The sequence below is a fragment of the Schistocerca gregaria genome, chromosome 8, assembly GCF_023897955.1.
Source record: "Schistocerca gregaria isolate iqSchGreg1 chromosome 8, iqSchGreg1.2, whole genome shotgun sequence".
Classification (NCBI taxonomy): domain Eukaryota; kingdom Metazoa; phylum Arthropoda; class Insecta; order Orthoptera; family Acrididae; genus Schistocerca; species Schistocerca gregaria.
Genome location: NC_064927.1, coordinates 399,712,503 through 399,726,699, shown reverse-complemented (window position 1 = coordinate 399,726,699; position 14,197 = coordinate 399,712,503). Strand labels below are relative to the sequence as shown.

Below are 14,197 nucleotides of genomic sequence, written 5' to 3'. Positions count from 1 at the left end.
CTCCTTTCATCAATTAAATTCAATATTTCTTCTGTTACCCAAGGACTTCTACTAGCCCTCGTCTTTTTACCTACTTTATCCTCTGCTGCCTTCACTACTTCATCCCTCAGAGCTACCCATTCTTCTTCTACTGTGTTTCTTTCCCCCATTCCTGTCAATTGTTCCCTTATGCTCTCCTTGAAACTCTGTACAACCTCTGGTTCTTTCAGCTTATCCAGATCACATGTCCTTAAATTCCCACCTTTTTGCAGTGTCTTCAGTTTTAACCTAGAGGTCATAACCAATAGATTGTGGTCAGAGTCCACATCTGCCCCTGGAAATCTCCTACAATTTAAAACCTGATTCCTAAATCTCTGTCTTACCATTATATAATCTATCTGATACCTTTTAGTATCTCCAGGATTCTTCCATGTATACAACCTTCTTTTATGATTCTTGAACCAAGTGTTAGCTATGATTAAGTTATGCTCTGTGCAAAATTCTACCAGACGGCTTCCTCTTTCATTTCTTAGCCCCAATCCATAATCACCTATTATGTTTCCTTCTCTCTCTTTTCCTACTGACGAATTCCAGTCACCCATGACTATTAAATTTCTTCAATTTCTTCGTCATCTGCAGAGATAGATGGCATATAAACTTGTACTACTGTAGTAGGTGTGGGCTTCGTATCTATCATGGCCACAATAATGCGTTCACTTTGCTGTTTGTAGTAGCTTACCCGCATTCCTATTTTCCTACTCATTATTAAACCTACTCCTGCATTACCGCTATTTGATTTTGTGTTTATAACCCTGTAGTCACCTGACCAGAGGTCTTGTTCCTGCTGCCACCAGAATTCACAAATTCCCACTATATCTAACTTTAACCTATCCATTTCCCTTTTTAAATTTTCTAACCTACGTGCCCGATTAAGGGATCTGACATTCCATGCTCCAATCCGTAGAACGCCAGTTTTCTTTCTCCTGATAACAACGTCCTCTTGAGTAGTCCCTGCCCACAGATCCGAATGGGGGACTATTTTACCTCCGGAATATTCTACCCAAGGGGACGCCATTATCATTTATAACCATACAGTAAAGCTGCATGCCCTCAGGAAAAATTACGACTGTAGTTTCCCCTTGCTTTCAGCCGTTCGCAATACCAGCACAGCAAGGCCGTTTTGGTTAGTGTTGCAAGGCCAGATCAGTCAATCATCCAGACTGTTACTCCTGCAACTACTGAAAAGGCTGCTGCCCCTCTTCAGAAAAGACTCGTTTGTCTGGCCTCTCAACAGATACACCTCCGTTGTGGTTGCACCTACGATAGGGCCATCTGTATCGCTGAGGCACGCAAGCCTCCCCACCAACGGCAAGGTCCGTGGTTCATGGGGGGGCACATATATATAAAGGGTGAAAATTATTGAACTATATGAAATAAAATCATCGCAACTTCTGAACGGTTTCCTTTAGGATGTTAAAACAGCATGGTTGGCCGCGGGGCATGAGGAGCTCAGCTCCATCCAAGCAGGAGAGTGTTTGATGTCCTGGAGGAGCACTTTGGAGACCATATTCTGGCTCTGGGGTATCCAGAGACTACTGGCAGGGGCTTTGATTGGCCACCATATTCTCTGGATCTGAACACATGCCACTCCATTTTGTGGGGCTATAATAAAGGCAATGTGTACAGCAATAACCCTAAAACCATTGCTGAGGTCCAAAGAGCCATTCAGGAGGTCGTTGACAACATCAATGTTCTGACACTTCAGCAGGTCGTTTCGTTACGCATTTGTGCCACATCACCACCACTAGTGGCAGGCATATCAAACATGTCATAACCTAAATCCGAATATCTGTAGAGTTGATTACATGTTGAATAAAGTGTTTGTAGCACCTGAGTTTTCTTTCAAATTTACATTTCACACGATGTACTGAAATCCACTGAGCTGACTTCTAATAAGGTTGGGGAAGTAAACTCGTTTTTCCACATGTCTGTTTCTCTCATCAAGTGTAAAATAACACTTAAACAGTGGTGGGCATACAAAGTGTGGCTCATAAGAAAACCATTAAACACTAACAGCAAGGGTGAGAAAATCTGTCATCAAACAGATGTCTGCATTTATGCTCACGATTTAAACACTTAGCTATTTTTGGTTTGTTCAACATATTCATCAAATTATTATTATTATTATTTATTTTTATTTATTTATTTATTTATTTCCTCCCTGGGCAAGCAAGAAGGACGAGCTCTCAAAAATGCGTTTTTTGAATGTATAAATTGTGATCATAGAATGTCGGAAAATAGCTCAATTATCTTGAACCCAGGTACTAATTTCAATTTTTTTAATGAGTTTTTACTTGATGTTACATATCTGTGATTTTTTTAAATAACTGACGAAATCCATTACCACAAGTTATTGTATAAACACTTTATTGTACATTTAATTTCCTTCACTTAGACAGATTTTATAAAAAGAATTGGAGAGGATTGTGATTTTTAATCACACATGCCAAGTACATGTGTTTTTGCTCATATTTTGGGGGGAAATATGGGGGGGGGTTAACATTTTCCTTCATTCTGCATTTTTCTCAATTATTCTCGACCAATGAAAACGCCACATAGGGATTTCACTGTAGTAATCTGTCATGTTCCCACAGCACCCCCTTCTCAGTTGCACGGTCAGTTTAGGACTTCAACTAATTTTGCTGGAAACCAAATTTCACTACCAGATCTTGTTGTTCTTGGTTTTTCACATTTTGTAGAGACAAACACCTATGTTGAGTGGGTGTTGAGTTGCTGATGTCCTTTTGTGTGAGTGGTGTTTCTTTTGCTCTGTTGGGATACTGTACAGGTACAGATGATTCATGTACTGCTTCAGTTGTGACATAAATTGGGGTAAGACTGAATCCCTTTTTTGTGCCATACTCCTGAAAAAAAAAGGTAAGTAAAGACTTCTGTAACCCCCCCCTTGTAAGCAAAAATCGTAACTACTAACATCAACATTTTTTGTAATGAACTGTTTTTAGATGGAGAAAGCAAGGCAAATGGTATGTGTGTTTCCTTAAGACCACTGTTGTTATTTTATTTCAATAAATCAAAATACATTTGGTGACAAAAATATGCATTTCCTTGGAGTGACAAGACAGATTTAAAATACCTTCATTCATTTCAGAAATAAACTCAGAAAAAGTAGGCCTCTTGAATGAAATTAACAAGGTAAGGAAGAATTGTGGTAATCAACCCTATAGTGACAGCTGATAAAATATTGGTTCTACTGTGTCTGTTATTGTTGGTTATTACCCACTGTGTTATGTGTATTATTTTACAGGTATTGAGATTTTTCTTTCGAGAAATATCAGTACGTAGTGTACAAACTGCCAGTGACTGCCACAACTACCTTTTTCTTATCATCCATACTTTCTAATACATAAACTAATTCCAAGTGCCCAAATGTACTACAGTAAATACAATGTCTATAAAACGCCGCACTGTACAATGTTACTTGCGGTGAGACAGTCACAATCCCTGAAATACATCACCAATGGCCTCTGACCTGCCAAGGACCACCTCTTTTCTGGGTCTATGGATAAACTGCAAGAATCCGCCACATCATGCCACACAAATAGACCTAGCCTGTGGGCAGATCAGTGACACTAGACCTGACGGGCAGGACATGTACATTAGTGGGAAATGGTGGGCTTCAGATCAGCACACATGATCTGTCAGAGAGACCCACAGAAATGGTCGGTGGTTTTGGCCCATTAGGGAAATTCACTCGTGTGGCCAGCTAATCGCGTGTAACAGGCACCTTATTGATGAAACAAGACTGCAGTGATCAATCCATGCAACAGATATCTTGTGCAAATACTTTGAGAATCAATGCTAATGAGGGTAGGTAGCAACTCACTGTAAAGATGATTACTGAGCCGCAGACAGGCATGCAGAAAAGACAATGTCACTCTTACAACTAAATTTTCGGCAACAGCCTTTGCCAGAAAATGAGAGCACATTCACATTCACACAATCACTCTGACACATCTAATGGACATTTGACCGCAGTCTCCAGTGGCCGCGTCAATGATCTCTGAGAATCAGATTCAAACAAACCACTCCTCAAACCTCCCTGCCTCTTGTCGGCACTGCTAGGCTAGCAGCAAGAAGTGGTGGCAGCACTGACTGCAAACTGAGGGAAGTGGTAGGAAGGGCACAAGCAGTAAGAATGAGGGAGTAGAGAAGCGACACACATACTCAGCTGAGCCCAGTCAGCGATGATGCATGACATTCAGTAAACAAACCATTTCATATACTGAGGCATAACAAGATTTTTCTAGTGTCTTTTTTTATTTTTCAAATTTCCCTGATATTCCCATGACATGTTTTAAATTCCTTGATTTCTAGAACTTGTGGCAACCCTGTTCAGGAACATAACGGAATATATATCATATCACAATTGTTTTCCTTCATGTGTCAAGTGATGTTTTAATTTAAGTGATATACATGACAGCTGGACAGTAGTTGATGAAGCTCCTCATCATCTTCTTGTGCCTGAGCTATATCTTCATAATTAATTGGAACTAATTATTAAAGCTTTGATAAGCTATCACCAACAATATTTTCTTTACCAATTATATGTTGCAGATTTTATACAACAACACATTGGAAATTATTGCGATTTTTAATCATGTATGCCAAGTATACATGGTTTTGCTCGTATTTTAGAGGAGGAGGGGGGGGGGGGGGGGGTAGCATTTTCCTCAACTTTGAAAATGTAAACTAGAGGTTTCACTATAAACTGTAAATTATGCAAATTATACATTGTACGGTCATGTAATGTAAAAGTTTTGTGTGGCTTCTGACTCGAGTAAATAAATAAAATCTTATTCTTTCGATCTCTTCATCATCTGCAGAGCTAGTTGGCATATAAACTTGTATTACTATGGTGGAAGTTAGCTTCATGTTTTTCTTGGCTATTGTAAAATTCTCACTATGCTGTTCATAATAGCATATACAAACTCCTGTACCCTTCAACTTTTGTAGTCCTGTCTTTCTCAGTTGTATGTAATATTACAGTATATAGATAATTTTTACTTTTTGGACTGTCTGACTACAACTGAATGAAACACAATTTTTGTGCCATACGTGTTTCGCCTTTATTCAGTGGCCTGGAATATGTAAATATTTTACTATTTAGTTTACATTTTGGTGCAATATACCTATAGGTTATAAACAGTTCTGGTGGTTGGTCTTTGCTATGATGCAGTAATATTTTAAATTTGACTTGCAGGTCGCGTGGACAATTTTTTACATATTATGTTTCTGTTCCAATTTTGCTACCATTCCTCTTCTTATAATTGTCACTTGAGGTTTTTTTCACATTTCACAGCACTAGGAACTGAACACTTGGTTTGATGCAATGTTTAGGTTTGTGTTGCCGATTGTCGGATGTTACTGCCAAAGATCGAATGTTATTGCCAATTTTTGAGTGTAATTTTTGAAGTACCTGTGATCTGTTTGTATATGCGTGTGCGTGAAATAATATTTATTTCGGTGAGCAATTTTTTTTCCAGCTGCTTGTGAGAGAGGAATAATTCTATCTTATCAATTCTTTTATCAAGTGTAGTAGGGAGCCTGTACTGATGTGTGTTTGCTCATTTATCAAGTTTGTTTTCAGCAATCATTTTCTAAATGTGGAAATTTTCTTGCATTTGTGTACTGTATTTGTGATGGTCGTTAATTCTCATTATTTTCATTTCTTGTCCCATGTTTGTAGGATGATGGTTATGGTGTTTTAAATGTTCTGCAAATGTACAATGGTTTGTTTTGTACTTCCAACACCTGATATGTTCTTTGTACCGTGTTTTAAAATTCCTGCATGTCACGCCCACGTATACTGCATCACAACTTTGACATTCAAGTTTATATATTCCTGATCCCTTGAATTTATCCTGTACCATTCCACTGAAGTTGCACAATATGGCTATCTGTATCAATGAGTCACACAAGACATCCTATCTTGGCAAACTCCATGTTTTGTGGTGGTAGCTAATAGGAAGATGATTTTCAATAAAAATGCTGATAATTTCATATTAGGAACCAGAATGCCTTTCCATTTGACCTATTTTATGAGTGTGGCTGACTAGAACCCACATTTTCTATTGATGTTTACAACTGAATTGCACCTTATTATTATTTCATTGAAGTTAATATTTAATTTGCTGCATTTACTTTGATGGGAGGAAATTGGCTGACAGTCTTACCTACAGTCTTCAGGAAACTCCTGAATGTAATCTGATGTCTCATATTCAGGATAAAGCAGAATAACAGGCCAGACCAGCCGGCCTTGACTTAGATGCACACGTTTCTGTACCCCATGTGGACTTATTGGCTGAAGCAGTTTCAGTTTAATCTCAGGACCACCTGTGTGCGCAAAGAAATATTTGTATTAAAATTTTCCAGTGTATGTTCTTTAAATGTCATACATAAACAAACAAAGAGAAGAATTTCCTTACAAAATACATACATAAATAAAGAAGTGTCTGGTTGGAAGATTGATGTCCATCTATTACAGCTGCATCAATTTCCTCACATTTACTAACATAACTTGAAACATTTCTGAAACATAGCTCTTTTTGGTCTCTACACTCATTAAGGACTCAATTTAACCAGACTTTTCAATTTAAATTATTTTCTTATTGCACAAACCAAGAAAATTTAATTACAATCACCATCGTATAACAAACTTCTTCCTTTGTTTTATTCCAAAAAATAATAAAAATATTATTATGCCAACATTATCAATGAAAACATTTTTCAAACACATTAAAATACAAATAGTAATTTGTCATGTTCCCATATCACCCCTTCTCAGTAGCATAGTCAGTTTAGGACTTCAACTAATCTTGATCAAAATCGAATTTCACAACCAGATCTTGGTGTTCTACTTGGATTTTCACTGAATTGTGTTCAGGGTGTTTATTATTCTCATTCATCACTTAGGCAGCTTCTAATCGATCATTGGAAATATTCTTTATCTGGTCTTTAAAAAATTTTGTGTTACTTTCAATCACTTCATTTGGGCCTTCATATGGAGGTTCTGAGGCCCTTACGACTGAATGGTGTTTATTTTGCTTTGTGGTGATATTGTATAGGTTTCAAAGAATTCATATAATGCACCAGTTGTGACACAAATTGGGGTAAACTGAATCCCTTTTTGTGCCACACTCTTGAAAAATATCACCTGGTATCCTGGTGGGCGAGCAATTAACCATTTCCGCAATTGTAGCATTAGTGTTTTCTCTAATTGAGCACCACAGACCAAAAAGAATCACAGGTGTTACTAGAGTCCATTTAGCAGTTGCATGGGCATGAATGGCTGCTTTATGTGTCTGATGAAATCTTTCAATTTTTCCATTTGATTGAGGATGATATATCATAGTCTGGGTTTGATTAGAACCACATATTTTTGATAGCACCTGGAATAGCTCTCAGTTAAAATGTCTTCCATGGTCCGTCATACAATTGAAAAGTGCTCGTGCTATTGCTTTCACTTGTAAGTCACTAAGAGATGCTACTTCTGTCCGATCTGTAACTCTACCAATGCATGTGTATATTCATTCGAAGGAGGCACTAGTCCTATCAGACCAAGGTGAACTATTTTAAAGCATTCATCAATACAGGGAAATTGTTATAATGGCATTTGAACATGTTATGATAATTCATTTTATGACAAGCAATACATGTTTTAGCCCGATTTCTGGCATCCTTTTTTATATTGATGTGATCATTTTTATAATTGTCTTAAGGCCCAGAAAAAAAGAAAAAGAAAAAAGGCAGAAGGGTTTTATTCCCTGGTGACTGTAATGTAAGTATTTTGGCGGGAATAATAATAAAATAAAATAAAATAAAATAAATTGAAAAATCTAGTTAAACTGATTCCTTAATGAATGTAAAGAGCAACAATTGGTGACACTGACGTGATTGGCGAGACACTGGCATATGCATAGTGTCAATGGTAAATGGACCTGAAGGTAATAATTCTGAATGCAAGCTGGAAATTGGTAAGGTAAAGATCAAGCTATCACTATTTGGACAGAAAAGCTAGGCATCTGGTTTTGTCAAGTTGAAGTGCAATTTATGATTGCTGGTATAGCTAACTGATGTTACTAAATTTAACTATTTGTTCGCTCAGCTAGAGCCATAATTTGTCGCAAATATCTGTGATCTAATTACAAATGACAAGAATAATAAATATTCTCTTACAAAAGAATGACTTTTGACTATATTTAAAGAAAGTGAAGAGCATAAAATTAAAAAAACTTTTGAGCGGTTTAGAACTGGGTGATACAAAGGCTAGCCAATTATTAAGAAAAATTCGGGGCTATACTGGTAATAATGTGTTGGACAAGATCCTGGAAATCTTCGACTTGACAAACTTCCTAGTAGCATTCGAAGTATTTTACTTGTATCTTGCAAAACAGTGGACAAGATTGCTCAAATGGCAGATCGTATGATCAAAATGTACTCCGCTGAAGACATCCAAATTGCATCAGTTTACTCCATTCTGTCAACACTGTCATCCATGTCAGTCCATGAGCTTCTGTTACGAAGAATTGGAAAAGAGATATTAAGGCTTCGGAAACCAAGTAGTCAAATATCGCATGGAAGAAGTGGAAGCTGAGCAAAAGTAAACAAAAAATGGAAAATACTGCTATTATCATTTTAAATTTTGAACAAGCTGTAAACATTAAAAATATGTTCAGCCTTCTCAGTGGCCCAACAAGGAAAATCAGAAACAGTAAATAAAACAGCGGCTGAGTGTTCTATGCCAATACCCAACTCAAACTGTCAATATTGCCTGTTCCGTAATGATTGGAATATTTTCTGGTAAATAGCAATACAGATTTGTCTGTTATACCAGTTTCAACAGGCAAGGAAGTTCAACCCCCTGACCAGTACAGAGTTTTAAAAGACAAGAAAGTTCAACTTCAGTCTTTATGCTGCAAATGGTTCCGAGATAAAAACTTACAGTTCCATGCTGTTAATCACTGATTTAGGGCTCAAACACAATTTTGCATGGCTATTCGCTGTAACAGACATATTAAGAGGTATATTGTGGGTGAGTACCTTCATCATTATGGTTTACTCACTGATCTCAAAAATAAAAAGTTAATAGACAACATCACCGGATTAAACATTTCAGCAGAAGTAACCAAATGTGAATGCTACTCAGTGAGCTCACTCTATGCAACATTCCTGAACTAACAAAACCATCCATAGTACCAAAGGTGTTGAAGCACAAAGTTCAGCATTACATTATTAAGTCTAGTGTTCCACCACAGAATACAGTAAGGCTCATAGATTGGGCGAATATAAATTGCAAACTGCTAAAAAGGAATTTCAGTTTCTGTTAGATACTGGTATTATACATCAATTGAAATTACAATGGGATAGTCCACTACACTTAATTTTGAAGCCAAATGGCCAGTGGTGAGATGTGGAGATTATCACTATCTGAATGACAAGACTCTCCTGGACCACATCCGATTTCAAGAGTTAATGATGTAAATCCTTCAAAACAAAAAAAAATATTATCAGATTCCATTAGCTGAAAAGGATAAACCAATGTCAGCTATTATTACCGCTTCTAGTCTTTATGAGTTTAATTATATTTCCTTCAGACTTCGTAATGCACCTAGCATATTTCAGATGTTTATACATGAAATTGTAAGAGAACCACCAGAATCAACTTGAAACAGTTCGCGAACTTAGGGCATTCCTAGGGATCATCAATTTGTATCGCCAGCATTTGGAACACACTGGTGAAAATGAAGCTTTCCTGAATGATTACTTGAAAGGTACAACTAAAAATAACAAAAGATGCATTGATTGGACAAAAGAAACAATTGCAGTCCTAAAAATGAAAGAAAGATCTTGCAAATGCTACACTTTTGACATTTCCTTGGTTGCACAATCAACTTGCATTGTTTATGTACACATCAGGTTATGTGGCAGGTGTTGCACCGCAACAGTGGCAAGATAGACAGTGAAGACCAATTAGATTATTTTTCAAAAAGGTTCACAACAGCACAAAAGAAGTATTCCATGTCTGACAGAGAGATTCTTAGTGTATACACGACTGTCAGATATTTAAAATATCTGTTAGCAGGAAGAGACTTCATTATTTATACCAACCATGCTTCTCTAACATAGGCATTCAAGCAAAACAATTAGACAGCAATGCCCATCCAATTACGTTATCTCCAGTATATTTCACAGTTTACTACAGAGCTGTGACACATATCAGGTAAATAAAATGTTGCTGCTGATAGCTTATCAAGGCTTGAATTATTAGTTCAAATTAAGATATACCTCAGGCACAAGAAGATGACAAAGAGCTGTATCAACTATCATCCAGCTGTCATACATATCACTTAAATTAGAACAGCACTTGGCGCATGGAGGGAAACAATTAACATGTGATATGTCATCATAATATATTTGCTCTTATATTCCTGAAACATTATGTATCCCATTTTCTAACACTATCACAATTTGGGTCATCTGAGCATTAAAACAACTCTAAAAGGTTTGTCTACACCAATACAAAAAAGAATGTCAGAAATTGGGCTAAAACATGTATTGCTTGTGACAAAATGAATCATCATGACATGTTCTTGTGGCATTATGACAGTTTCCCTGTGATGATTCATGCTTCAAAATAATTCATCTTGAGCTGATACGACCAATGCCCCCTTTGGACGAATATACTTATTGTTTAACATGCATCGATAGAGTTACAATTTGGACAGAAGTAGTATCTCGTCGAGATATAAAACTGGAAGCAGTGGCATGAGCACTTTTTCAATTGTTGGATCACTAGATTTGGAACATGATACCAAATAGTGACCGACTGTGGAAGAAAGTTTAACTCAGAGCTATTCCAAGCACCATTAAAAATATGTGGTTGTCATAAAACCCAAACTACATCATACCATCCTCAATCAAATAGAAAAATTGAAAGACTTCATCAGACACTTAAACCAGCCATCCGTGTCCATGAAATGGCTAAATGGACTCAAGCAATACCCATAATCCTTTTTGGTCTTCGATACTTAATTACAGAAAACCCTAATACTACAATAGGGGAAATAGTTTATAGTTGCCCATCAGAATACTAGGTGATTTTTTTCAGGAGTATAGCACAAAAAGGGACTCAATCTTACCCCAATTTGTGTCACAACTGGAGCAGTACATGAACCATCTGTGCCTATACAATATACTCACAAAGCAAAAGAAACACCATTCATACAAAAGGACCTCAGCAAATCAACACTGGTGTTTGTCTCTACAGAAGGTGAAAAACTAAGAAGAAGAACAAGATCTGGTAGTGAAATTCAATTTCCAGCAAGATTAGTTGAGTCCTAAATTGAGTATGCAACTGAGAAGGGAGTGAAGTGGGAACATGACAGATTACTACTGTGAAATCCCTACTTTATGTTTTTGTGTGGTCCAGACTTAAAAAATGCAAAATCGAGGAAAATGCAGAATGATGACAAATGTTAACCCCCACTCCCCCCCCCCCCCCCCCCAAAAAAAAACGAAAAAAGCACATGGTTTTGGCATATGCCATTAAAAATCAAAATCTTCTCCAATACATTGTATAAAATCTGTTGAAGTGAAGGACATTATATGTACAATATAATGTTCATACAACAATTTGTGGTAACAGATTTCACCAGTTCTCAAAAAATTCACAATGTGTAACAGCAAGTAAGAAATCATCAAAAAATTGGAATTAGTATCTCGATACAAGGTGATCAAGTTATTTTCCAACATGCTACAAACACAAATTATTCATTCAAGACATGTGTTACTTTGTACTCTCACAGAAAATAACAAAAATTGATTAACACATTGAATTAAACCAAAAACATCACAGCAGCCAACTGGTTAAACCTTCTACATAAATGCAGACAACTACTTAATGACAAATTTTGTTACTACTACTATTACTGTTTAATGCTTTTCTTATGAGCCACACTTTGTGTGCTCAACACTGTTAATGTGTTATTTTAGGCTTTACGAGAGAGACAGACATGTGGAAAAATGAGTTTACTTCCCCAAATGATGTTACAACCTTATTAGAAGTCAGCCCAGTAGACTACTATACACTGAGCAAATGTAAATTTGAAAGAAAACTCAGGTGCTACAGCTTTTGCTTCATGCCCTCTATCACTGCTGCCAGTCTTTATGATCTACAGTGTGTGGTGCAAAGTTAATATGAGAGTAGTGTATGTAGTTGTTGCAATTGTATTGTGTCAGATTTGAACACAGAAGTCTCTAAAATGTGGTATCAGACAACCCTTGTTCTATTTTCACGTGACATCTCTGTTGAGCACATCGTCTATACGAAAAGTGTATTTTCAGCACATCACAAAATGGTTTTACCCCTCCCTGCACTCTGGTCATTGAAGGGCCATATCCCCTCTCTGCACATCCTGTAGGCAAGCTCATTTTATGAGCATTAGTGTAGTGTGGTGGCTGCAATAGCTATTGGGTGACTAAGAAGTTGGCAGCTGATAAGAGTTCACTAGCTGGTAATGGGCAATGTTTCCTCTATTGGGACCAAGCTTATTCTTCGAGACTCAGTATTTGAATTTAAAAGGTTGATAATTGATACTGTTGCTGAATACATTGGATATACATGCAAAAGGAGGGCACAAAAAAAGATGCTGGATGGGCCCTTTTGTCACGTATTGACTCGGTTCGGATCACTTCACGTCAACTGTTTTGTTTTTCCATTACTGCTGCAACCTAGCAGTAGTTGTATCATAGCTGTGTGGTGGAGTTAAATGTTGCAAGTTGTGCTGACAACAGCACTTGTGGATCACATCACCATTTCCTCTATCATGTCTCCCCTCTCCACAACAGCCTAAAATATTTCCTTTACTCTGTCATCACCCCTGCTGTGAACCATTTGTCTTTTTTGCCACTTATTACTTGTTCAGACACATCAAATGTCAATGGGAAGAAAACAGGACAAAGTCAATTGAAACTTTGAGTAAGAAATTAGAATTTTTAGCATTGATCTTATGGGTTTTTCAAAGGGGCTACGAATTTACAATGTAGAATTGAGAAAATTGTAAAATTGGAGAATGTAAAATTGAAGTTCCACTGTATTTGTATTTTTAATGTGTTTGAATAGTGTTTGCCGTGATAATGTTGGCATAATAATATCATTATTCTTTGAACAAAATGAGAAAAGAGATTTGTTATTCCATGGTTACTGTAATTAAAGTTTCTTGCTGTGCATGATAACAAAATAAAATAAACTGAAAAATCTAGTTAAATTGAGCCCTTAATGAACATAAAGAGCAACAAATGTGGGAACACGACAAATTACTATTTTTTTAATCATAGTATGTGATGAATTTAAGTTAAAAAATTAGATGAAAATTTCACCGTAATTACCTTGTAAATGTCATCGTCTCCCCTGATCCCATTGGGGGTCTCCAAATTTGTTGTGCTTTACATTCATTAAGGATTCAGTCTAACTAGAGTTTTCAATTTATTTTATTTTTTTGTCGTACACACCAAGAAACTTTAAGTACAATCTCAATGGAATAACAAACTTCTTTCTATTTTTGTTTTATTCCAAAGAATAATAAAATTATTATTCTGACATTATCATGCCAAACATTTTTTCAAACACATTAAAAATACAAATAGTAATTTGTCATGTTTCCACACACTAATATTTTAACACACAGAATGAAATCCACTAATTGAAACTAATAATTTACATAAACAAAATAATCCCCATTTAACGATCCTGTGTGTGTGTAATTTGATGAAATAGGTCACTTGCCTTCTTCTTCCTTCCTCCCCCCCCCCCCCCCCCCCCCCCAGGATGCTCTACAAAGAAGCTGTCGAAGTAGCACACTGTTCACCAATTAAGATGCTTTCCTTTGAGGTCTCTTTTCAACAGAAGAAACAAAAGGAAATCTGCGGGGGCCATTTCAGGACTGTATGACAGCTGTGGCACCACTGTCACACAAATATAGGTTAGGCAGACTGTGACAACAAAGGCGGTGTGAGCCGGTGAATTATTGTGGTGCAATTTCCACACTGCACAGAACTCCTTTCAGACATGGGTGACCCTGTGATTCAGTGATGACTAAGCTCTTCAAACACTTCCACTCTGTGTTGCTTTTGCACATCA

At 36.9% G+C, this 14,197-nt stretch overlaps 1 protein-coding gene across 3 annotated transcripts in view; it reads right to left on the bottom strand.

Annotated features, from left to right (window-relative positions):
* Positions 1-14,197, bottom strand: part of LOC126285313 (DNA polymerase interacting tetratricopeptide repeat-containing, protein of 47 kDa-like) — a 71,098-nt gene that overhangs the window by 12,537 nt on the left and 44,364 nt on the right. For all 3 annotated transcript variants that reach the window (XM_049984611.1, XM_049984612.1, XM_049984613.1), the window contains exon 6: positions 6,234-6,393. In XM_049984611.1, the coding sequence (XP_049840568.1) occupies positions 6,234-6,393 (160 nt within the window). The remainder of the gene's footprint in view (positions 1-6,233; positions 6,394-14,197) is intronic.